Raw genomic sequence first — 27,702 nt, 5'->3', positions numbered from 1 at the left:
AAAAGAAAGAAAGAAAAAAAAGCGCAATTAATATTTACTGAGACCTGACAGGCTTCAGTGTGCTGTATTGTGCAGTTCTTTCAGACAGTCAGTGAGAAGAGACAGAGCAGCGTGGCAGGCTATGAGCAAGCCTCCTCCTGGGGGACGAGCAAAGACTGCAAGGGGGTGGAGGGACACCTCAGTGACAGGAAAGATTGGAACCCGGTGTTTTAAGGCAGCTTAGTTACCCAGCAAACCTTCATACTTTCCCTTCCTTCCTGCAGGCAACTGGACAACAACCAGATCAGCTGCATTGAAGATGGAGCCTTCAGAGCCCTGCGTGACTTGGAGATTCTGTGAGTTGACTTTGTGATTTCTTTTGTATGTCTGTGTGTTTGTCTCTCTCCATGCTGCAGTGCTGATTAAATGTAGAGGGTGGGGGTTTTTTTGGTCTCCTTACCCTGGCCAAAGTGTTATAACCAGCGAAGTGAAATGTCTCACCTCCCCCAGATGGGGATTACTGCTAATTAAACTACAAAAGAGGACTTCTGTGCTGATGCTCCTGAGGAGCATAGAAATTGCCATATTTGTTACTGTGTGAAACAGATGGGGTTCAATAACATCCAGAGCCCATGTAATGTACAGTATGTACAGCCAGAAACCTATTCATATATGTGGAATGTGGAGTAGAGGATGCGTAACAGGTTTGGAGAGAAGAATATTTAGAGGTATCTCACAATTGATCTACACAGAAAGGATGTGTAAAATAAAATAAAAAGGTGGAAGGGGGGTTGTAGGGGACTTTGACATGTTTGCTCACAACATTAGCTTATGGGGAAGGTCCCAGTTGGAGAACCAGAATCATGCCAAGGTTTGTTCTTTTAAAGCTGCAGCACAGCAATACCACAGTCTTTAATGTTTTCCCAATCTTTGGTAAAAGTGCATCCTTTGAATGGTTTTAGTGAAATAGCGGAATGACAATAAGCGGAATACTACTACCTTTTCAATTGGATTCAACAATGAAGCCTGATTTTGAGCTACAAACTTACAAACTATGTTTATGCGGCTTCAATTTTTTTTGTAAAATCAGATATTACATAGAGTTAAGTATCTAGGCATAGAATAATTTGACTATTGCTAACATAGTTACTTTATCTGAGCAATGACGCATTTTCTAGCGTACTGCTTAACTAAACAAACGGGGACAAAGGCTTTCCTGTGGTTGGAAAATTAATTCTTCCAAACTAAAAGCATTAACACTTCTGAAGATGTGTAACCCTTTGGTGGAAAAGAAAAGAAAAACAAACAAACAAAAAAAGAAAACCAAACCCTTTAGTACCTGAAGTGGCGGTAAGAGTGGTCCAGTGCACTAACTGTATGCAGTGAATTACAGCAGAGAAGGCCCCATCCAGCCTACCAGAAAAGGTTTTGCTTAGCTAGATGACAGCAAACAGTGGAATATTGGCTGGTTAAACTGTGCACATGCCTACTGCAGGCAAATTAAACTGGAGATGAATCAACATAGAGCCTTTTGAATTATGAGGACAGGCACACAAAAGGACAGTACACGGAGAGCCTATAATAATAACCAAACTCCTCACAATTCAAGTGTGAAGATTGAATAGGGGGTTCTTGCCCTATCCCGCTCACTCTGAAACCAATGGGAGTCTTGCCATCAACTTGAGTAGAAGCAGGATGAGACTCTAAATGACCTAAGGCTAGTTTCCATGGTTGTTTGTCTAGGATAGTCATTTTAGATACTTATTGTCTTTGTCTATCAAGTTTTGAAGCCATGATGTATAATAAACATGCTGTGATTGACCTAATACTGTTTATCTCTTGTGTTGAGCTCACATTAGGTATTTGAAGGATCTCCTATCTGGAAACTTGTTTTGTGAAGAATACAGTTAGAAAGACAGAACCTTTCTTTTGAATTAATAGCATTTGTTAGAAAAGGTAATGACATCCCACAATTACATTTTCCTTCCCTGCCAGATTGAAAGGATTATTGTGATTTTTTTTAAAGTCATCACTAGCTACCATAAGCATGATCCAATTTTACACAATGAATAAGTTCAATTCTAATATTTTTTCCGATGGCATATGTTTTCTTTATCCAAGGATGATGCATCAGACATCCGCTGACACTAAATTGTGCTATTACTTTCAACAAAGTATGTTGACTAGCAAATTACATGATATTTGTACTATAATATTCTAATAACTGTAGGCTCTGAGATAGTTTTTAACAACATATTTCTCTTCCCCGTTGTTATCAGAGCCGATCAAATGTTGAATTAGTTTATCTACCTGTCTGTCTGTAATGGCCTGATTCTAAACCATCCCCAAATCAATATAATTGTTGAGGTGGAGAATCTGTTCTAACCTGCTCTGTGTTTAGAATTGACCAATAGCAATTATTCTTTGCAGTTTTAATTTTCAACATAGGCATGCTTTTATGGGAGAAATCAGTCTTAATTCTATGAGATGAGAAAATAGATTGGCGCCAACTAATTCTTAAGATATCTTTCTTACAGGCACAAAATCCTCAGTATTATGTTGCCTTCCCAGTTTAAAATTTTTATTTAAGCTCTTCAAAGCAATTTTGAGCACTTCAAGTCTGCGAAACAAAACAAATGGCTTAACTTCCCAAGAGATGTCACACCTTCATCCTGAATATTGTTACAAAGAGTCAAAGATCAAAAAGTTATCAACGCTTAGAAAGAATGTTAACAATGGAACCAGAAGACCATCAAGTGACCATTCTCTAGTGCAGTCACCACTACATAATTGCATGCAAATATGTTCTCACCTATAATCCATCACATAACGGAGACCCGGTAATTTTGGCAAATACTGTTCACTAGAACAATTTGCAGTGATACCAAATGAAGCAGCCTTGTTCATTTTTCTTTTTCTCACAAACAAAAATGTTGCAGTCTTTCTCAAAATGTATGCAGATTTGTTTACATGGTAAATCCTTGCCTAAATTATAAACTCTCTGGGGGCAGAGGCCATATGCTTTTGCAAGTTGCTTAACATATCTAGCCCATTTTTAGTGCTATACAGAAAATAAATTACTATATTAAATTTTCGCAGTTCCATCTCTTTATTGCATTTGCCTCCCAAATTGAAACTCATCAGAGGAGAAGAGGAATTTGATGAGCTTTTCCAAGTAGATTTAGGAACGGGAAGGGAAATTATTCAATTGTCCCTGAGAATAGAAAGCCCCATGATCTGATTTTTTGGGTTATTGGTTCTCAGAGAGAGGTTCTGATGCTTGTATAAGAGCCTATTTAACATCAGTTCTTCCTGCCATTAGTAAACTTGTCATAGAACTCTTTTCATTAATAAACTAGCACCAAACAGGGCAGAGTGAAACTTAAAATTGGGCTGTCACTGCAATTAATTGCACGACCCAAAATGTGCGTTTATACAGTATTGTGCTAATGGCTGGGATACCTATATCTCAGTTAAGGAATGTGATTGTATATACTAGGATGCTTATAGACTTCTAATTGGCACATATAATAGTGTGCCATTCAGACTTTGTGGCATAAATTGTCAAGTTGCATTGCTGTTACTGTGCCCTGTGCCAGTTTATCAGTAAGCCTTACTGGTTCTTGCATGTGGCTTTTGTTGGATCTCCAAAAGCCTTACTAATAATGTGCCAGCATAGTGGTTTGAAGTAAAATAGAAATATATCGGAGTGGATGGATTGTTGTTGTTATGACACAATAGTACAGGAAGCTTCATATATTAGTAATTCCATACTAACTACAATTAGATAAAATTTAGGAAGACTCAAAAGTGAATTTTACAATTTAAGCCTCAAAGGAAGGTGCATCTTATGAGTAAAATCATAATAAAATATAAAACTGATATGCATTTGTAAAGTGAAAACACAAGCAAAATTAATGTGAATTTCCCACCAACCAAAAGTATAATTTCTGCTATAGGAGGGTTTTCTTTATTTTCTGTTCTACTCCACTGAGTCCTTAGATTATAATGCCAGATATCACCATACGACACAATGGCACCGTTCAGAAATATTTATTAGATTATTAAACTGAACAAGCTTAGCTGTCGACAGGCTAGGATTCATTAAAAAACAAAACAAATCTCAACATTCTCCAATCCATATCCCAGGAATCCAACACTTTTTAGTTGGTGCCATTTTTATCCTTATTTATAAAGCTGTTAGCAGACATCTTGATTAGCCAAGTAATCCAAAAAATATTGAATAGATAACACAACTATTTCAAAATTCAGAATTTCATCTTCATTTCTGTGGGATATCCTTTCAACAGGAATGAATGTCAGGGTGAGTTCAGTATGTCCAGCCAAACTGGACAAACTAATATGAATATTAGCTGGGTGTTTGTGCTATCACCATCAGCAGTGAAATGCTTAAAATCTTGGGATTTTTGAGGATCCGGTTACTTGAAATAGCTTTGAAAATTGGAGCTTGAAAACTTTCTGGATGTTGCAGATTTCACAATATAGAAAGGAACAAAAAGACCACAGCATATTTGTTCAATTCAGTTCACATTACCAAGAGTTTTCCCAAAGAAAACTGTGCTCAGAGTATCATTTCAAACACATTCTGTTGTCACTGTGCAGTGCTAATAATGCACAGTTTTGTTCTTGGTACATTGTTAATAGTGTTAATTACTGTTATAATTACTCATTCATCTTATGCCTCTCATCCTGAGTTCTGAGGCTTTCCAAGCTATGGACTAAACCTTCCAATCCTTTTGCCATGAGTACTCCTACTTGTGTGAATAATGTTGTTTAAATTAATGGACAACAAACTGTGTATAAAGGCATTCAGCATTAAAAGACATTTAGGGTGGAATGCATCCACAGTAAACTCACAAAGGTTGAAAAAATCCCAACCCTAGTAGCCAGATTTCTAAAGGAAACCTAAATCATGCCTGAAATTCTAATATGTGAATTGAGCACCAAAAACTAAACTCAGAACCTCAGTTCTATTCATTAGCTTGTAAGAGTCTGAAAAGTAGGTGTTGATCTGAAAAAGAAACTACAAAAAATATTTTCCAGGTCCCAAAGCTCAAACCTAGCGAAAAGTGCTCGGGACTATCAAAAACTCTAAATAAATAAACACAATTTGAAAATGAAAATTCAAAAAAGGGGTATTGGAGTTTGAACTTGTCTTCTTTCTGACTCAGATTATGAACTGGAACCTGATATCTCAAAACGTATTCATTATGCAGACTATGAAATACGGAGATCTCAATATGATGTAAATCATGCACTTGGCTTTTTAAAATTTGCTTTAGGTGGAAGCTTGTATTCTGGAGAACACAGAGTCTGCTAGAACAGTTTAAATTCGGATAATATGGTTCCCTTGGACTGTGTGTAAAACACCCATTAACAAGCAACGAAACTTTCACAAGCAGAATGGGGGATATATTATTGTGGTGTCTTAGTAAGACTTTCTACGTCAGTCCATTTCTGTTGCCACAGATTATGTTGTGAATTCAACAGTTTACCTTGAATTACAAGTTACCATTGGTAATATTCCAACATGTAAAATAACACAGTATTCCACAATAACCTGGTAAATAACTTTTGCCCCTTATGACAATGAACTATCAGATGTATGATTATAATATACAGTGAATGATTTTTCAGATGAGCATGAATCAGGGTCTTCAGATATAGCATAACTTAATTTTTCTTCCAGTTTTCTTCTGTTTACAGTCTTACTGCTTATAATTACACACACACACACATAAAATTATGCACACATATATATGTGTGTGTGTGTGTGTGTGTGTAGACACACAGGGAGCCAGTTTTACTTATTTACAAAATGCTTTGCCAGGCATGTCTCAATATTTTATTTGCTTCAACTATCTTGAGAGGCAGGGCGTTAAAGTCATGACATAATTCTAAATATATGAGATGTCATTGCTTAATGAAAGCCTGAAAATGCCACGAGAATGATTTCTTGCTCTATTTTTCTGCAAATTATGATCAGTTCTGGCAATCAAGATTAAATTTGAACTGTGTGAGGTGCATTCTTAACTGCTACAGTGCAGTCAGAATATTGTAGTGGGAACTAGATTTCACAATAAATTGTGTGTATAATTCTTGCTTTAGTCATTCATGCTTGTGTGCAGTTGAATTAAAATAACAAATAAATGGAAAATAATACAATTGGGCTGATAATGAATTTGGGTTAAAAATCTATTAAACTTCTTCACTAGTAATTGTGCACATAAGACATATGATGAAAACAAAAATTCAAAAGGGCTTGCTAGTGGCAAGGTGTGGGTAATCAGACTACATGGTTTAATCCCATTGCATGTAATCCAAAATAATTTGGAATACAAGCTATGCCTTTTCTAACATTATCGCCAGGCTTCTTCCCTTCCCCCGTGTTATGACAGGAAGCTACTCTCACAGGACAGCCAGAGATGAAACAAATGTAGAATTGGCTGTGGCGAAATACCACTGCCCCAGTGTATAGAGGTATCACTGGACAGATGGCTAGTTCCTCTTTTCTCTACTTCATTAGCTATCTGGACCTACTCCAGTGATAAGCATTATGAGAATGCCCAGTAACTGTCCTTCCCCCATCAGTTTCTGTCTCATTGTAGATCTCTATAGTGAAGGAGGGAGCAATGTGTCCAAAGAGCATGGCTGCTGTTGCACTTTCCACTATAGGAATCAAATTGGAGATAAGAGGAACAGAAAATCTGTGCCCTAGAGGACTTTCACTCCAGTCCTGGGAACTTTCTGAAATATACTGAAACCCTGATGTGTGCGATTAGCATGTTTTATCAATTGGAAATGAAGAATTCTGCACTGGGAGGGCAGGCTAGGGTGTGTGTGGAATGTTTTAATGTTTAATAAGGAATGTTTTTATTTGTTGAAACTTTTCAGTGAGACATCTACGGTCATTGCTAACAGTATGGAAATAAAATGTGAGATAACCTCAGTTGTATAACATATTTCAAAAATTTGAGGTTGGAAGTACAATGTATGGTGAAAGGAACAATATCCAGATGGCACCAAGGTGACAGGTTTTATATCAGAAACAAAATTTGAGCGGGGAAGAGAGGCTCTCTGTAAGAGTATTTGATGTCTGTTTCGGTCTTAATGGTAGTTGCTTTATGGATGGGTTCAGTATATTCACATAAGTACTTTAATTAGTAATTTTGTTAGTCCTATTAGTATTAGTATTCTAGCCATGTCCATGAAAAATCAATATTGATGCCTAACTATATCCTATATCTACAGAAGATGGATTTGACTTACTGAAGTGTATTTGAATGCTGTGCTCATTTCCCACCTACCCCCACTATCATGGTGTTTTTATCGCCTTTAAACTAATAATACCCAGGAGCCCTTAGGGATGCAGAACTAATCAAGATAAGAGCAGTCCCAATTTGGAACTATTATATTCATGAATCAAGAACAAAATACATTTCTGAGAGGGACTTGTTTTTATGACCTGTCAGGGACTTCTGCCAGACTCGCTTTCCCATGATATTAGTTGTTTCATTTGCAGGCTCTGTTCATCTTGTAACTACTTTGTTACTCCTTCCTCCTCTCTGTCTGATATACTATTTTCATCAGTTGTATAGGAAACATAGGGCAAGCTTTTAACTTTGACTGTCAGTCTTGATGTAAGTGACCAATTTATCACTGAAGACACCCAGCTGTGTATCTCTCACTCATTTGAATTGGACCGTGCAGTTCAACATCTTAGCTAATGTGTAGTTGAGGGAGAGTGGTGGTGAGAGTGAGCTGGCTGAAGCTCCACCCAGATGAGACTGAGGTGGTGTTGGGGGAAGTAGCTAGGGAAGGTAAAATATGAATCCCTTAGTGGAGGGAATGGACCTGCTGTTAGTTACCAGAACTCACAGCTATGATTCACAGCTGTTGCTGGATGATTATGTCTCAGCAGTAACCCAGTCAGTTTACCATCTGCCTGGCCAACAGGTTGGAACTTCTCCTTTCTGATGCAGACCTTGCTACTTTTGTTCAAGCCTTTGTCACCTCACGATTAGATTGTTGCAACACGCTCAACATAGCATTGTGCCTTAAAACCTTTCAAAAACTGAAGCCAGTACAGAATGTAGCAGCACTCACTGAGTGGCGCACGTGGCTGGGAGTGCATTACTCCACTGTTCTGGGATCAATGCTGGTTTCCTATCAGTTTCCGGATGCTGTTTAAGGTGTTGGTCATGACCTATAAAGTTCTAAATGGCCTGGAATCTGCTTTTTGTCATTCTCCATCTGCCATACTGCCACAGCTGCGGACAGTACAAGCGCTTGACCTGGATCCCAGTCATTATAAGAGAGAGAGTGCTGCTGGCACCTCTATGAGGGCTCTGGGACTCATTCCCCCATTTAGTCCATAATAACCCTGATTCTTCTCTAATTAGACTCTCTTGAGTTTAAATTTTGAATATGGTGGAAAAGAATGTATCTAGGATGCTCCCTGTAGCAGAGTTGTGGGTCCAGCGTACCATCTACCATGCCGAATATTTAACTTTAAACTGTAGCTGCTGAGATTCCGAACTCTGTATGATGTTTGACATTAAAATTTCCAGATAGGCCAATAATTTTGCATCTCCAGCCAATTGGTGATTGAAATGGTAGCACATAGACATTTAAGAAATGAATTTGTAGGTAGAAATTGTGCTTGCAAATCAGGTACATTTGTGCCTGAATTCATTTGTGCCTGAAAAAGGCCTCTTCAATTAATTGATCGGCACAAAATTGCAAGTGCAGAATTCTAGGCAGTTTTTGATCTAAAAGACAGCAATCCCAGATTTTTCTGTTGTTTAATTTTGTACTTGTATATAAATATGTGTTTAGCATAAATAAATCTAAAAATATATTTGTATAATATATACACATGCACACAAGAAATTGAGAGGAAAAACTGAGAATTTTTTAATGAGACAATCACACGTATGTTATGATAGAATACAGAAAGGAAAATGCTCAATTCTTTAATTAGCACGTGCTGTTTTGTTTATTAAAAGAAAGGAAGGTGAAAGAGGATTTGTTAAGGATGGAAGCATGACCCTTAATTTTAAAATAACATCATCACAAACTTAATTTTGGTAGGACACTTTTTTTGTAATTTTCAGCCTTAATAAAGGAAGGAAACACATCAAAATATGAGAAATTAATATAATTAATCCTATATAAATTGGAGGAGTTTACATTATTGGGTGAATTATTGTTAAACATGTTCAGTGTGTACTAACATTGGACAAATGGTTATGTTGATGTTCTTTAAATACCATTGACTTTAAGGTTTTGTTGGATCACACATAGACCCTAGCTGGAGTAGACTGTATTGCTCTTGCATATTTCCATTCCTTGCTTTTAGAGAGCTCGGAGTGTGGGTTTGGACAATTGATAATCTGTCCCATAGGATTTACTAAGTGAGGTTCTACAAGGCTTTTTTATTTCATAGGAGGCACTGAGGGAGATAGCAATACGTTTTGAGCTGCAGCACCAATAGTATTCAGCAAATATGCATCTCCGTCTCATTTTCCTCCCACCGAGATGGTACGTTGTGTCTGCAGTTTCCTAGTGCCCGGCAAAGGTTGGGATTTGGACTGAGTTTGAGGTATCTTGCTCTAATCCAAACAAGGGAGAGGTAAGACTGATGGGTTGGCGGAAAGTTCTAGAGAGTACAGAGGAAGGATTTGTGCACTTATTAATGAAAACATCTACCTGCCCTTTGTCTAGAGATGCATAGTTTGGAGGTGCTTTCACACCCTCTACTTCTGAAATTTTGGCTGGTGTCAGTCACCAAAAATGCCTTCCTCCATTTTTTTGTCTAGTGAGGGTGATTGTGACCATCTGTCTCAGAGTTGGACGTGGCCACAGTAATCCATGGATTACCGCAATGCAGCAGACATGAGACTATCCTTGAAGCCCACTCACAAGCTCCAGTTGGTGCAGAATGAGGTTGTCAGTCTGCTGGGCGGAGTCACCAGCAGGGAGTTTATTTCAGCAATTCTCCAACGGCACAAGCAGCCTATTGGCTCATGGATATAATTCAAGATAGGTTGATCTATAAAATCCTATAAGGCTTGGATCCATTTTATCTCAGAAACAACCTTTCTCCCCATCTACTGTGATTGCATTTGAAATCAGGTGAGGTGCTTGAGCTAATACTTGCTACATTTCAACATTGAGATGCAAATCATCCAAAGCGGAGTTAGTACCCTGTTGTGCATGTGTATAGCTATTAGAGCTGAGCAAATAATTTACTAGGAATAGTTGACTCCATTTATTTAGCTTCTTTTCATGTTTGCAGAATATTCACCATCAGGTGACTGCTTTATATTTATTCAAGCTTCTATTTTGTTTTGCAAGTATTTACTTTGTGAACTGAATATGAGTGGAACACTGTGAGTATTCAGTATTTAAGGTGTGTTGGTTTCTTTGCGCGTAGCACATGATAGTGAATTAACTAACTTGTGTAATCATTTAGGACTTGAAGAAGCCTCCTGGCTCTGGCAATTGGGCAAGCTGCACCTTAGGGAAATTTAGTCAGGACGAGGTGATATTTTAGAATATTTTTAACTTTGTACTTTCTGAGTTAGACAGGTTTTGCCTAAAGCATCATTACTACAAAAACAATCTATTTTTAGTTTAGTATCTAAGTGCAGACTTCTTTGCACCTTTTCACCCAAAAGAATGTGTATGGCACAAATAGCTGCCTCTGTGGTTGGGTTTGGCAAAGGTCTGTTATACAGTTTCCCATACTATATAAATGATAACTTTTCCAATGTGAATGTTTGAACATGCAAATTCTAAATTTCCAGTTTCTGTGTGAGACACATGCCCCATCCATTAGTATGTATTTATAATAGTGTACGTATCAACCTTAATTTACAATGCATGTAACTTCACCATGAGGGCTATACATACTCCTTTAGAACCTAAAATTTTAACAACGGCTTTCTGAGAAATGTTCTGTCTTACTTGGCAATACATGTGGTGTTCACTGGGTAAAATATGCATTTCATTTCCTCTCTCAAGTCCCTTCAAAAAAATCAGTGTAATTTTTTCCTCCCCATTTCATATCTGTCCATCATTTCACTGTTTGGTTCTTCATGTCCCCCTTGTCTATTGTGGGGGTGCAGATCATAGCAGGTAGTTGGGGCAAGCCAATCTTCTGTCACTAGTATGGAGGGTCAAGTGGAAATGGGGTTCTAGACTTCCTCCCAAACCTCCTCTTCAAACTCTGGGATGAGGCTTGATAGGAAAAGAATGGTGGGGGGAAGAGGTGGGCTGCAGCCATATCACTCAATGGAGTACTATCTTGGCCCCACCTCCTACTCATTGTTATCCTTATGCTTTTTGGAGTAGCTGGCAATGTGGTATATAGAGCTTGAGAGTTTGTCCCTCTATGCTCCTAGTGGCCTAAGTGGGGCATGCAGGCTACCTCAGTCATAGCAGACAATGCCGCATTGCGGCAACTGGCAGCAGCTGGTGCAGGGCGAACCTTGGAGAGGGGGAACATTTTAACAAGTAAAAACAATCGTAGCATTTTTGGTGGGTATACAAGACAATTTTTGCTATCCTTCTCTATACCTGAAAAGGCAAACAATTTGTGTCTACTATCATCACACTACCATGCATGGAGCTGGCCTGAGGATTTTGGGGAGACGTTTTATTGGGAGATCCCCCACTACTCAACTGACTTGTTTTGCCAAAACAATTGTGTGTGCATCAATGGAGAAGTCTTACAGAATAGAATGGGAAATAAGTTTTCCATACTGTTTTTTTAAAACCATCCTCTAGGATGTGGCAAAATAAAACAAAAATAACTGGAAGCATGAAACCATTCTCTTCTGAATTAAATTAGAAAATTATTATGATTATTATTTAGAATTTCTCTTTGTATAACCCGATTGAATAGATAGACCTCAATAGATTTTATACTATAGGACTTCTCTTTTTGGGAGCTGCGGCATGTGGATCATTGGATTCCCCCAGCATCTCACTGCAGAAGTGGAGTCCAGCTGCTTGTTCCTTTCAACCCTAGCAGTTGGATTGCATTACTTTGAATTGGTTTACGTTTTTAAGGTTCTCTCTACTATGGAAAGGGGTATAAATAACTCTTTAAAATGGAAGCTGAGATTCTCTTTTACATTGCCCAGAGACTGTGGCTCTGAACTAGGCATTCACATGAGTCCCCTTCATCTCATCTCTTCTTTCTGGTTTTCCTTGTGAATATGTATTCAGGTATGCTTTAAATGAATTATGTATATAGGGCCTGATTCAGATTCCATTAACTTCAGTGGGAACTAAATCAATCCCATGAACTGTAATATATAATGAATGATAATGTACAGTGGACATTTGGTAAATTCTATTTTGCTTTGTTTTACAGGTGATCACTGTGTTACATAAAACATGATCTACAAAATAATTATTGATAAGTGCATATTCTTGATCAAGTCTGGGATTTTTAAAGGAGCCTACCGGACTGAGATGCCCACATCCCATTGAAACTTAATGAGAGTTCAGTGCCTAAATCCCCTCAGCTCCTTTGAAAATCCTTGCCCAAATCAATAGACTGCAAGGGCCTAATTCAGGAACCATTAAATTTGGTAGAAAGTCCGTCATTGACTTCAACGGGCATTGGATTGGGTGCAGTGATGGTAATTGTACTCATTGGTTCAGATTTCTTTTAGGCATGAAATTAAACCATATGATTTTTTTAACTAGTTTTTCACACCCCTACAGGAAGGAGAAGTTGTTTTCAACCTATGTGATACCATTAACAAAATACAAAAATCACTTTAAAACTTTATAGCTCATCAAATAGGTGTGGTTGAGTTCTGCATTCAGCAGAATGAATCTGTGTTTTTGTGTGGAGGTTTGTGTTTGAGTTATAAACTCACTCACCAACATTTTGAATGTAAAAATTTGGTATAATATATGATCAACCTAAAGTGCATTTTTATGGCTGAGGTGCAAATTCTCGGAAATTAGATGTCAAAATGCAAACATACATGCCACTACAACTGTACTATCATGAAAAACTGCTATAATACAGCTTATTCGGTGATTGTGGGCCAGGTTGTCTTTCCCCTTGTCAGAATAATTTATACAAAATTATTAAACTGTTGAGGCTTGGATCCATAACATAATCTCTCTCAGCGTGCTTCATTGAAATACTTAAACACTTTACGCAAACCTTTAATTCATAAAGTCTCCTCTTTTTGAAAAGGTAAGTAAAACCAGTCTCTGTTGTGCTGTTATTGAATATACTACAATCATTTGTTGGAACACACTTTATTTAAAAATAAAAAAAAGAAACAGCCAACAAACATAACAAAACAAGTGAATAATAATATTGATCCCAAACAAATAACCACAAAAGTTTTTAGTTTGCCTTTGCAATGATTCTTTTACAACTGGATTTTCTGTTTAAGTGAAGTTGCACTTTCTGTCTACGAGAGCAATTGGATGTGATGTGTAGAAGCGTGCAAAGATAAGACCAGCATTTCTGCAGATCTTTGGGTACAGGTATTAGGGAAGAATGCAGTATTGACTGATTGCAACAGTATGGAGGGGAAAGCACAGAGCTACTTTCACTTGGTGAGAGAGGCTTTATGAAGTACTTCATAGTGTACCATGAAGTTGCTGCTGAGGTAACTAGCAATGAATGGCATTAAGCATTCTAGAAGAATAGTGGAGTCCTCTAAAGAGGCGGTACTCTTGTTTTCATAGTGAAATTAAAGGTGGGATACATGCCTAAGACACTTGCTTTTACAGATATAATGACTTGGAATTAGTTGCACAGCTCCTAATAGGCACTTTCTGGAATCACAACTTGAAAGCAGCTTTGACTTTAAATAGAGGATCCTGATGAAATGGATGTAAAAAATAATCCAGCATGAACACCATAGTTCAGCACCATTGGTGATTTTTGTTCAAAAGAGACCCATGATTGAATAAATGCTTGAATGAACAATATCTCCTAGAAAGAGAATGATTTAATCCCTTAAGCCTTCTCTTCACTTGTATTTTTCTCCCAAAAGTATATACCGTTGCTACCACCAGTTGAGCTCCACTGGTGCTGGCACTAGTGTGAGCATGGTGCCAATGGCCTTCGGTATTTTTATCATTATGTTGTTCGGTGGCGAGGGTTAAACAACAGAGTACTAAAAATGTTGGTGGCTGTGAAGCCTTCGCTACACCAGCGCTGCTGCCATCAGTCCCATTGATGAAGCTGAATTGGGAGACTAATGTAGCATCAGCCTTATAAAAGTGAAGCACATTCAGGAATGAAACATAGATCAAATGGGGATTGATATCTAATGGTTAAAGAGGAGAACTGGGAAACAGGACTCCTAGGATCTTTTTCTGGCTCACTGTCATGTTGTGTTGACCTTCAACAAGCCACGTAAGGCCTCAATTTGGTAGAAAACTCTCATGTATGTGCTTAAATCCATCTCTGTTCAGAACAGCACTTCATATGCTTAAATCCCATTGACTTTAATGGGCGCAAGATGAGACTCTTAGTCTCTCCATGCCTCTGTTTCCCACATGTAAAATAGTTGTAAAATCTATTTTACAGAAGTGTCATGGGCTTATCATTTACTTTGTATGTTCAGGTCCTTCGATGAAAGACAAGCGTATTACGTGCATAAGGAGCCACCAATAATTTAAGATATCTACTTTTAACCAATTATTTTAGCTCCCAAAACAAACAAAAGTAAAAATATAATAGAATATACATAGTAAATATAATGATCTGAGATAGTGAACTGTGTTGAAGGAGCACTGAGTTTTACGTGTTACCTTTTCTACCACAGGCTTTGCAGTATTGATGGTCATTTTGTCCCTATGCCTCGAGTCCTGAACTTCATTGGTAATGACTGTGCCTAGGATTTAGATATCTCAGTGATGATCAGCTAGCTCATTTGAGTTGAGAGCTCTGTTGGTTGCAAACCCAGAAACTGGCATTTACATGGTCTTAAATCAAACATCTTCCAGTATCCTGTTGCAGAGTTTTTTGTTTCTCTATTTTGATAGGCAAGTATGCTTTTCCAGTCCATTTGATCTCCCGTGCTAGACATTATCACATATTAAATGAAAATATTTTATATTGGAGCTGGAAGCAGGCCTTTCTCATAATACAAAAATATACAGTTTTGGATTAAATTGGCCTGTATAGAGGATGATCACTTGCTTTCTTGTATTTTAAAGCTCTTTCTTCTAAGTTCAAAAGTTTAGGAATTTTTAATTATGTTTTAGTAGCTTTTTATGGACTCTGCAAAGAATGATCCATCTTGAGATGTCACTATTGTCTCTTACTTACAGCTTCATCTGTGTGCACCAAAAATGGAAATACTATTTCTTTGTAAATTTGCACTTTATGGCTAATATGAAAATGACAGCCCCTATTGCAAGAGATCTCCTATGTTAAGAAAACCCTCTAAAACATGACAACAATCACCAGGGAAAACTAAGTTCTGTTAAAGAAGATATATCAGAATGAAGGAATGTATAAAAATAATTTCTATTATTAATAATATTGTTATTGTAGCACCCACAGTGTGTTAGGTGGTTCAGAGCAAACACATGGTCTGTGCTTTGACGGGCTTATGGTCTAATTGTTTGGACATATATATATATATATATATTTAAGACAAAAAGCAAGCCCTGTTCAAAAGGCTAGACAATAATTCTTGTAAATTCATTGCTGAAAACATTGTTTGTTCAGTATATTAAATGAAAAAATCAGATGCAAAAACCAACCTACAAACTCTCAGGAATTTCAGTTAACCAGCTGAAATAGAACATAATTCTCCAGAAAACCCCTGACAACTGAGACTTGGTTACGGATTATCATCACTGAAAAGTTAAATCAAGTTGTAACTTGAGAACTGTCCTCACACAGAACCTTTAGTTAGCATGTGGAGGAGCTTTTTACTTGAGTTGGCTGGCTGGTCAGGGGATACAGGCTGAAGCTTGAGATAGCACAACTCAGCTGCTAACAAGACCACTCTGCATTATGGACTCAGGCTAGTACCACTCAAGTCCTCTAATGCAGGAGTCGGCAACGTTTGGCCCACGGCTCGCCAGGGTAAGCACCCTAGCGGGCCGGGACAGTTTATTTACCTGCTGACGCGGCAGGTTTGGCCGATCGCGGCTCCCACTGGCCGCGGTTCACCGTCCCGGGACAATGGGGGCGGCGGAAAGCTGTGGCCAGCACATCCCTCACCCGCGCCACTTCCCGCGCCCCCATTGGCCCAGGACAGCGAACCGCGGCCAGTGGGGGCCGTGATCGGCCAAACCTGCCACGTCAGCAGGTAAATAAACTGGCCCGGCCCGCTAGGGTGCTTACCTTGGTGAGCCACGTGCTAAACGTTGCCGACCCCTGCTCTAATGCCTTCCCACAATTCCCCCTTGTGCCCAGAAAGGACTGACAAATTCTTCATTGGGAAAGAATTTGCGGAGTGGCTCAGTTTACTGCAAAGAACTCTGGGATACGCCCCTAGACATCTTAGTGCCACACATGAGAGTGAGTGCAGCATAACAGCTTGAATGTATTTTTCAGTGTGGCCACTCTTACGCGAGCAAGGCTAATTTGAGTGGAGAAAGTTGAGTGTAGCTAACTTGTGTTAACTTGTGGTGAAGATCTACTTTTAGAAGCCTTTTTTTTCTTCATTTCTCCTTTGTTTCACTTTATTTTTCCCCATATTTGGGAGGGCATAGATCATGAGAAACCTAAATATCATGTCAAAAGTATAAATCTGCATTAATCAGAAAAATACATTCAGTGCATGTGTGACTACGTGTACGTATGCACACACATTGGGCACATAAAAACACTATGGTAAAGGAGCATTATTATGGTTGCAAATTCATGCCTGCCAAAGTTAGCCCCCTGGTGCGTATCAATTATGATGTTCTTTATTTACATGATAACATACTATTTTTTCCACTGGACCCCTGCCTCGTTCCGAGCAATTGAGCATTTCAGAGAAAAGGTTGCCAGAATTTTTTAACATGGGACAAAACAGTGTACTTTTACCTAGCCTTATTCTTGGAAATAGCTGAACCAGTGGCTGAAAAAATGCACCCCGAGGCAGACACCCAGCATGGAAAATTTCAGTCCAAATGGTAAGTTTGGAAAAAATATAAAGCAACTGAAAACAAGGTATTATAGTGGGAAGTGTCAGGCAACCTCAATAATAGGTGGTGCTCCCAGCTCTGCATAGCATATACATGTGTTAATCACATTAAGCTTATTCACTCAGACATTTCCAAAAAAGGACATTTTCTCTTTCCTGTTTCCTTTGGCTTGTTTAAATTTCCATTGCCAGAGACCTGAGATAACAATAGAAGACCCTCTCATATCTTTGATAACACATTTGAAAAAAGAAAACAATCACCTAGGATTAATGGTGAATCTGTTTATTAAGATAAAAGCAGAATAGAAACCAAACTGGCAACTGATTGTTTTTATTTCTGTGGATTTTACATGACACCTGGAGACCATTTAAAACGTTAGTTGGCTGTGTTAACGTTGTGTTTAAAAATAACACTTGTATGGTGCCAAATCACTTTAGAGTTGGGTACAAATATTGAGACAAAAACCCAGCTGTTGTTGCTTTTGCTGCTAATTTAAGGTGTCAGATTACAGCTCAACTGCTATACCTCAGTGAATAAGGCCCCTTGTGAGATCATTATGTTTTCTAACAGTTGAGAATAATGGATTAATCAGTGCAGCATCAGTTACTTTCATTATATACCCACACAGCGGTTATGGGCTTTAATTTAAATGCTCTGTGGGGAGATCAAGAAACTGCATATGGGAGGCACCCAGAATTGGAAAAGAAAAAAAAATTGAAAGCAATCCATGGGAGCACTGGGTCTTCCTTTGCTTGGCCACTTAGAAAGTAGAGGGTGAGGTTGTTGAGGGAGCTCACCTCTTTGAGAAATACTATGCATTTTATTTAATGCTGATTGATTTTGACTTATGTTAAATATAACCTTTTTACAACTGATGAAAATATAGTGACTTTCATCCCAGGATCCAAATGTTCTTTACGTGGATTAATTATGCCTGCATACAAAATACAAGTGCACAAACTGTGTTTGAACTACTGAAAACAGATTTATGGCCTGGTTTTCAGAGGTACTGAACAGTATTAACTCCTGTGATGTATGTTGGAGCTGTAGGTGTGCAGTGCCCTTATGAATCAGGACAATAAAAAACACCTTTTCCGAATGGAGTTATTTAACCATTGTGGACAAGACCTTGCATGTAGGTTTGTAAATGGCTGTGTCTGGTGTACAGCGACCTAGTAAAACATGATTAAATCTTGTTAGCAGAAACTGGTTTTAAACCACATTTAAAACCAGTTCTACTTGCAAGATTAAAGTGTCAATGTAGGCAAGGGCCTCAAAGGTAGTGCTGCCATTGATGACCATAACTGTCATTACCATAGAATGTATTAGTGGCAGAATGATACCTTTGCCCACTGCGTTAAATCTAGTCTTATTAATTTTTGTGGTTCCCCCCCCCCCCCCCAAAAAAAGGACTTTCTTATTAGGATTGATGCTTTAGAAAAGGTTATTCTAATAAACCTTATGGAAATAGAGAGGAAAAATACTGGAAGCCAAGACACACGTCATCTCTATATAATACATAAAGACAGTGTTGTTAGCATTGTGGTTCTGCAATCTAGTCACATAGATACTAAAAGATTTCCTGCCCTCCAGTTCTGTAAACATGAAGTCATAAGAACCCTGTTACTGTTCATGTTGTGGTGGTTACAGTATTTTTCCAGGAGTGGTATTGCATCAAAATGGTGTCAGCTAAGTCTGAAATAAAGAGGAGTCTGGTGATCAAATGGAAAAAAAAAAAAAAAAAAAGGTTGCCAACTCTCATGATTTTATTATGAGTCTTGAGGTATTTGGCGTGTTTCTTAAAGGCCCAGATCCTGTGATTATATAAGAATCTCCATTTTCATTTTAAAAACTTTGTCACACTTGGTTGTGGAGAGAAGCTTGAAAATATGAACCGCAAAGGCCCAAAAACCAGAAGGCAAATAAAAAAAAAAACACATTTTTAAAACGTCTCTCATGATTTGAGTGCCTGATTCATGATTTTTGAAATCATGAGATTTTTGCCTATCTGGAAAGTGTTGTCTAACTGGTCCTGGCTAGCAGGGGGCTATATATCAGGGCTCCTCAAGGTTCTTCTCCCAGCTCTACCACTGTCCTTGGGCAAATAGCTTAACCTCTGTTTGCCTCAATTCACCCATCCCTGTATAGGGATAACATTATTAGCAATACTGTTTATGTGAAGGGTGTTCTGAGGCTTAATTATGTTTTTCCTTGTGCTTGGAGATTCCTAGACAAAGTCTTAGTTAAAAAATTCCAGTTTTGTTTAACTGCGGGTATGTGCGTGTGTGTGTCTGGAATTCCACCGTCCTTTACCTTTCCACTTTGAATTGAATGTCCATTTGCTTTGGGGACAAGCAACATGAAAAGCATGGCAGTTATGGTAGAGGCAATAATCAGGGAGGATGACAGGTGAGTAACTCACTCCTGGGAATGTTGTAAGCTGGCATATGCACCATTTGTATGCAGTCCTTGCATGCATACAGATAATAATGGTGTTATGGACACACAACACACAAATTACACACATAGCCAAAAAAGGACACTGTGATAAAGCAGTGGTCTAATCAAAGGAGACAGAGGGAAATGTTGGACTTGTTAGCACTACCAGCAACACAGCAGCTGCCACTGCTCCAACCAGCCTCGGCGGTCTGCTTTTCAACTCCAGGCCCAGATCATGAAAATCAAAGAGACACATTCAAAACAGGTTTACCACACAGCTAGAAAAGTAAGCAAATTGGTCTTTTTTGGAGGGAGAGGGGAGAATGAAAATTAAAATAGTGTCTGTTCAGTTTAAAGTTGTAGTCCATATAAGCATGAGCTGTGTGTTGCCAAATGATGCTTGTTATTTCCAGGGTTCAAACAATTCTTTTTAAACTAGAAAACTTTGGCAAGCGAACCAGAGACTATTAATCTCTAGTGAACAAAAGAAGAAGAAATTCAAAGAGCAACAGAAACACAGAAAATGAGCTGGTCGTGTTTCCTTTCTCTTTTCCCATTTACCCCTCACCACTTGAAAGTATATTTCTTACCAGTAGTTTGTTAAACATGGCAATTAATTTATGCCTATACATTTTTTTATTCTCCCTCTAATGGAGCTGATCTCCTGTGGGCCTTAGTGTTTCTTCATAGCAAATGCTGCAAACCCCCTTGATCAGCAGAGCCAAATGCTACCCAAAAGAAGCCTGGTGCTTATCAAAGGCTGAATGGCTAGCAGACCACTGGTAACTATGGTAGATGCTCATTGATGCTTGGGAAAAAGTGCTAATCAAAAATATAATCTACCATATTATTTCTCAATTTGATTAGCTGTTTGTGCTAATCAGCTGCAGAAATGGAATGTAAAAGAAAATCAGAGTCCCTATTATATGCAGAAACTAAAGTGTGCCCTCGGCGCTGGCCTAGTGTTGCATGTAGATTTTTCTGTCATTTACATCCATTCAAATCCTGTGTGTAAAACAAAAAATCATTGCGGATATTGTATTGATAGTTGTTTTCCTGTGTGTGTTCTTTTATGAAAAAAAGTGTACTGTTTAGAGGAGGAAAATTAGATTTTGCTATGGGGTCTTTTTCTTTATAGCATTGATAAAATAGAATGCCGTAACTTGTATTAGCTGGGGTACAGTGGATGATAATTAATCATTGTTATATAATAGGACCCTTTCATTGTAAAAGAAACCCAAAAAAGCCCACCTGTTTTCTCACTTGAAGTTGTGGTTGACTGCAAAAATAGCAAGGCGGTTAATATTGTTACCTTTTTACTTGTTGTAATAGAGGTATTTAACCTAATCTTTTTACATCTGGTTTGCAACCTTTTCTGATGGCATTGCCAGAAGGCATCTTTGGTCTTACAGTATATTTCCAGTACTTAACTGGAGTAGGTAGGGTGGATGTTTTGTAATTATTATTAGTTTATTACAGATTTGTAAGCGGCTGGAAATTTTAATATGCACACATACTTTTTATAAGTTGGCAGTGCAAAGACACAACAAAGAGGAACAAAACCCACAATTTTTCCCTGTAGCTTGAAGCAGTAAGAGAGAGGAGAGAGTTCTTCTGTCCATTCAGCAAAGGTCCTAGGATTTTTCAGTTCCTAATCAGTCCAGCTGGTTTGGGGAGATAGACTGCTAGGTTGAGTCTTTCAAACTGAGTAGTTAGTCTGGGAAGATTAGTAAACTAATCTTTTCACTTTTTGGTCAGAGCATTTGGGCTGTGCCTAGAAGCTATTATATTTGTTCTAGAATTGGGGATATACTAATCTTTATAAGTATCAGTCACCCATTAGCACCTCTTTTCCCACTCAAAATGACGGAGAGAGCACAAAACAAGAGTAGAAATATTTTAATGATGTGGGATTAATTCCTCTTACGTGTTATAATGATTTTACATATATATATATATATATATATATATCACCTTTCAGCACTTAGCAACTGTGGAAATACAAAGGATCATGTCATTCACCAGAAAATGCAGCCACCTTTAGGGTGGAATTCAGTAATTTTTTTTATCAGCACACTGCAATGCTGCACAACAGTTTAGTGCCGCTAGGAAGTATGTAAGAATGTTGAATGCAAATGAATTTGCATGGGAAATGTGAGGAAGGAGGCAGATTGTGTTTACCAGATTTGGGATTGGACCAGGATTCCAGACCCAGAGAGGAGATGGGTAATGTCAGAATAAAAACTTGCCATTGAAACATCATGAAAATCAGTCATGGGATACATTCATACATATGTACAAGATTCCACAGCCAACATCCCTACTTTTGAAAAAAATGCTAGGTGATCAGTTTTATATCTTATGGGAAAGTGAGCACCTCCTAACAGCATGCTGCTCCGGGGGGCAAATCTCAGCTGGTATAGATTGAAGGAATTGGAGCTGACAATTTACCACAGCTGAGGATGTGCCTCAGAGAGGGAAGTGCCACCTACAGATGGCTAACACCCTTTTGTGCAGCTCCCAAGTAGTTCTTGGAAGCCCACCAGGTACTGATGCATCCTGAGCCTGCTTTGCTTGCAAGATCTGACAATATCACAGCCCAAGGTGGCAGGTCTGCAGCCATAAATAACACTCTCTGTAACCACAGGTTACTGATTCAGCATTTTGGAAGTGAACACCTTACAATGATAACAGTAAGTTTGTGAAGGGTGAGGGTAAACTTGGCTCTAAAATAAGCAACAGGTTAGAGGTGTGATCCTGATGACAGTGTAGTGTGATGTGAGTCTCCAGTCTCCCCATATGATGCGGAGGGAATCTGGATGCTCTGAGAGTCCAGGACCTCACATAGTTTTCTGCTCTTAGTCTGTTTCAAATATCTACTGGGCTTCATAGCACTTAATAGAAAATTGGGGGGAGTGTTTTTTCTCTGTTCCCCCTCATCTTCCATATATAAGTGCATTATGGTCTTTTGACTCCACCACAACACACAGGCTTAAAAATCGTTACTGGGATGATGAGTTTTAGACACTTGGCAACTGCTTCATGTACTTGGTATTCAGGTTTGTAAAATGCCTATCTAGCACTGCTCCATATACCTTGAAGGCTCCCCTGCAAGAGCCTATATCAGAACGCTGCTACATTAGACTACCACATGCTGAAGAATCATTGCAAAGGGGTTAACTTCACACAACTAAAATTGTGACCAATAATGCAGACAGTTCACTGTCAATTAGTACCCTTTGTGGAGCAATGGAAGCTGTACAGCTGTATTTAGCCTTCTTTATGTTGAAATACTGCTATAATCATAAATGCTTTATTGCCTTCATAGTGGTTAACATTTAAATATCAGTGTAATAATGCATTAATAAGTCTTCTGTGCAGTAGCTATCTGCTATGATTATACTTGAAATTTTGTAGTTAATTAGTAGATTAATGAAATAGGGCTCAATTCAGTATTAACTGTATTCCTCATTATTTGTTGCTTTGATATTTATTTATTGGAGACCTATGGAAATCTTCCTGCTTATTTCTAGCAACAAACGGGCTCTTAATGTTGGAAATGTGTAAGTAGCAAAGCTAGGATTTGGGTTACTAGATACTTTGTCTATTAAATATGTGGCTTTTTTTACAATAGCTGTATCTGAGTCTGTGTGATAGTACAGATTGAATTTTCAACAGTTGTGCTGGGAATAGTGTACAGAATGTATCTCTCATTGTCACTTCTCACTCTCTGAATCCACTCTGTGTTCTGTTAAAGTCAATGGAAAGTCTCCACTGAATTCAGTTTGACCTGCATTGGATCCTTTTGTGCCCTCACTGACATACTCAGTTGTCAACTTTGTGTACTATTTAATTTTCAAAACTGACTATACGCATGGTTGTTCTTTGGTGATTTATGATCCCAGTCTCTGCATAGAGTTCTTTCCTATACTAATGCCTTCTGTAATATATGCCACTTAAACTAACACACATTTACACTTTGCCTCTATTATTTTGGTGGACAAGTGAACAAAATCATAACACAGGTATAATAACAGTAATAATGCTTAGCACTTCTATAGCCTCATCCAAAGTGGTTCATCCAGAGTGTGTTACACACATTAAGCATCAATATCTCTGTGGCTAGGTAGATAAGTATTTTACAGATGGAGAAACGGAGGCAGATGCTAAGTGACTTGTCCAAGATTACAGGCAGAATTAGTGACAGAGATAGCAATTGAACTCAGGAGTTCTGAATCATAATCCTCTGCTTGAGCCACTGGACAATATTTGCTGTCATTTATTCCTACAGAGTGTTTCACGTGTCTGAATGAAGTTTACTGTGCCACACACTTCTTTTGGCTAGTTGTCTACCACCGACTTCCATTCCTGCACCATCTGCTAGATACCATAATCTAGCAATAATAATTACATATAAAGAGAGCTTTATTTTAAAATACAAACTGGTATAGTGGAAAATTCATTTTGGTATTATAATGCCCTTAAGAAGGGAGTTCTGTGGTACAAACGAAGCAGCTTTTCAGCCTCAGAGACGTTCACTGTGAGGCATCGCAGTTTGTCCTGAGTAGTTTGCACCATGAGTGATGCATCCAGGATTCAACTCCAGATATTGACAGAACTTTCCTCCCTAATGCTTTGCCCTTCCCAATGAAATCGGGGTGTTCTGAATTTGGGATTCCAATTAGGCTCAAATTGTGAAATGAGTATTTTGGTTTAGGTCTGGATTTCAGACATCCTATCCCCTCCATATTTGAGAGTTTTCTGATTTCTGATTTGAGTTAACATCTGACATTACCAGTTTTCCTAGTGGCGCTAAAATTCTGCAATATATTGTGTTGTAGGCTATGGTACACTAACACACTGCAAACTGGGAATCTACGGAGAGGTTTCTGTTGTACACGCTGATCTCTAGTATACAGAAAACGAATCATCTGTTGGAAGGAAGTTACAGATGAATTAGAAGGTTAATTAGTTAATTATTTTAAAGCTCTTGAAAATCTTTTTATGAAATGCCCTGCACAAATACATAATATCACAACTACTGAACAAATCAGGTGTAAGTAACAGTAGTAATGCTTTAAAGTATTATTTGAGGTGGCTGTTTATTTTATCACCTGTACAAAGCTTACAGCCCTTAATTTAAAACAAGGCCAAGCTATTGATTTCTACAGTAATCGCCCCAAACACTGCACTATGGCTGTTATAACGTACAGCCTGCTGGGCCATTGCTATAAACAACTGCTGTGTGTTTGAATTTTAAATAAGGGAAATCTGAAGAGCTTTAACCATTTCAGTTAGAAGGAGGATGGACAGTGCAACATGGTAGGTAACAAATAGTCGGGGGGGAGGGATAGCTCAGTAGTTTGAGCATTGGCCTGCTTTGGGATTTGGGGCAAAATCAGTACTTGGTCCTGCTAGTGAAGGCAGGGGGCTGGACTCAATGACCTTTCAAGGTCCCTTCCAGTTCTAGGAGATAGGATATCTCCATTAATTTATTTTATTCATTTAGATTTGATCAAGACTCTTGACACAGTAGGCTGCAGTAGTTGCAATTTCTGAGCAATGGAATGTGGCAAGTATACCCTCCTGGTGTGTGTGTTCCATTTCCCAGGCCATCATTGATAAACTTTATAGCTTCTAATTTGCCAGGGAGTCACTGATATAATTAGGAACAACATAAACGGGGGCAACCTACCCCAGTTGATGCTAAACTAGTCATTTTATCATAAAAAACATGATTAGGGTCCCTAATGGCAGCCGGGTCCCATTCTTCTAAGACCAGCTCTAATAAAATACACAATACGGCGTTTCCATTTGAAACCCTTATATGCTTTGAACAGGAAATGTTTATTCTGGTACATTCCACGTTCCATATATTTCTTCCTAAGGAAACCAAACAAGTATTCCTCATCCATCCATATGTTTCTAACGGAGCAATTTGAGCTGTATGTCTTATTGCAAACAGGCTGTGCTAATGAGGCTTTAAGTGCCAACATCTCCCCTTTTGTTTGAAAACAAATACTCTAGTGGATGAAATCTTGTGCTACTTGCTATGCAGGACAGGGCATGTTAAATAGCAATTTTTGTTTACTTGTGCACAATTATTGGTTACTTTGACATAAAAATATCCTTCTTGACAACTCACAAATCACTCCTGAGATATTTGTCAGCACGTCTTCTTGTTTGCAGCACTATAGATTTATTACCCGATTTATAAAGAGTATGCTGGTAAAGCAATGTAAATAATTGATCAATCTGTTTTTCTTTTCTTTCTTTCTTTTTTAACAGTACTCTCAACAATAACAACATCACCCGCATCCCTCTTACCAGTTTCAACCATATGCCAAAGATCAGGACTCTGTAAGTACTAAATTCAGAAATAAATAGCAGCCTGGATAACTCTGTCTTTGCTTTGAATATTTGTCTTTATTCAAGAAATACTTTTATAAAGGTTTTTAAAACCACTTTCTTTAATAAAAGGACAGTAAATAGGTCAAGCCAAAACTGTATTGTGTGGTATTAACCCCTTGTAAACAGGAATGAGGTAATCTTATTGGGTGAGAACATATTTCAGTCTCTCCCCAAGGTAACCAGCTCAAGCTAGTTTTGGGAGAAAAAAATCTACCAGTTGAGCCTAATTGTTGTCACGTGCTGATTATGAAATGTAATTCTGTTATTTAGCTGATAATTGGAGGCCAAACTGAATCCTTCCTTACAGCCTATGCAAATCTCAATACGTTGGGGTCACACAGCTTTTAAATGCATGCACAGTTTCACCTAGGATAACGTAGAAGTCAGAGCCCGTGCAGAAACAAGATTTTTCATTTAGTGGGAAATTCTGTGAGGATAAAAAAAAAAAAAAAAAAAGTTGTTCCAAAATGGAACAAACCCAAAAATTTCAAAATATCCTTGAAACAAAATTTAATTAAAAATTTTTTTCAGTCAAAACCTTTAATTTGGATAGTCAAAATATTGCAATCTGATTTTGACATTTTAAATTACTTATATTTTTAAAATAGAACATACATTTTGAAATGAAAAGTCATTTTGCACCAAAATATCTAAAATATTTTGTTTTGAACTTTTTCTCTCCAAATGAAATTTAATAGAAATTGACCCATTTTTACAAAACATTTTCTCTTGTGAGAAATCTGCTTTTTCCAATGGAAAAAGATTCCTCTGGAAAATTTCCTACCAGCTCTAGGAGAACCTTATACAAAGGGAATTAAATTGACCTGTGTGTAATTTTTGTGGAATTTAGACTGAGAGCTTAGAGGTAAAATTCCAAATGGTAATGCCATCAGCTTTGCAGCTGTACCCCACCCAGCCATTTCCAAAATCATTCCCTTTAAATAAATACACAGCTCCAGAAGTCATTTTTTAAAGAAAAACCTGTTTGGTTTTACTCCAGCGTATAAAAACAAGCCAACGTGCGCTTACTCCAAAATGTTCAGCAAGCCAAATACTAGCAGCCTGTTCATACTAGTGGGAAGCAGAATGCTATGTTTAGATATATATTTTCATATAATCACAGTAGGCCAGTTAAGTGAACTGAAGAAAAATGGTTCTTATCTGTCCATACTGATAGGCTGTTTTCTGTAAAGTGATAACTACTGATTTATATTTACTTTCTTTTTTTCTCTAAAGGATGACATTGCATGATGCTAGCATTAATGTAACTGATTAAAGAGAATTTATATTTTTGTCTTTTTGTGGGGGAGGTGAAGGGTGGGTTAAGATATTTCTCTCCCTTAACGATCCAGAATATTTGCCTGGCTACTTCAGATCAATCAGTCTTGTCTGTTCCCAGAGCTCAGTGCCTGCTGCCATTTTCCCTTTAGTTTAATTTCGGAGATGGCTTTGTATATCGCTCCCTGGAGACTTACACTGACTAATCCCCCTTCGCTGTAATTAAAGAAGAAAAAAAGGGAATGAAAAAAAAAAAAGGAAGGAAGTCATAAATGGGATTTATAAAGAGAAGCTTTTATATTGAATTCTGAGAGCCACATTTTACAGAACATGAATGCTGACCCACTCTAAAAGGATTTGCTGGAAATTTAATTTAGAGTCTGTGGCTAAAAGGGCACCTTTAAAAGCTGGCATTTGTATTTATTCACC

The 27,702-nt window shown here is 38.0% G+C and overlaps 1 protein-coding gene across 2 annotated transcripts in view; it reads left to right on the top strand.

Moving 5' to 3' along the window:
* Nucleotides 1–27,702, top strand: part of SLIT3 (slit guidance ligand 3) — a 780,962-nt gene that overhangs the window by 462,118 nt on the left and 291,142 nt on the right. The window contains exons 6-7 of one of the 2 annotated variants that reach the window (XM_034778698.1): nucleotides 264–335; nucleotides 25,873–25,944. In XM_034778698.1, the coding sequence (XP_034634589.1) occupies nucleotides 264–335; nucleotides 25,873–25,944 (144 nt within the window). Of the gene's footprint in view, nucleotides 1–263; nucleotides 336–10,096; nucleotides 10,138–25,872; nucleotides 25,945–27,702 lie in introns of those variants that run through there. The other variant, XM_034778699.1, reaches the window with a different exon arrangement.

This window comes from Trachemys scripta, chromosome 8 (assembly GCF_013100865.1).
Source record: "Trachemys scripta elegans isolate TJP31775 chromosome 8, CAS_Tse_1.0, whole genome shotgun sequence".
Taxonomy (NCBI): domain Eukaryota; kingdom Metazoa; phylum Chordata; order Testudines; family Emydidae; genus Trachemys; species Trachemys scripta.
Note: the sequence above shows the minus strand (reverse complement) of the source record. Positions and strands in the feature narration are given on the sequence as shown.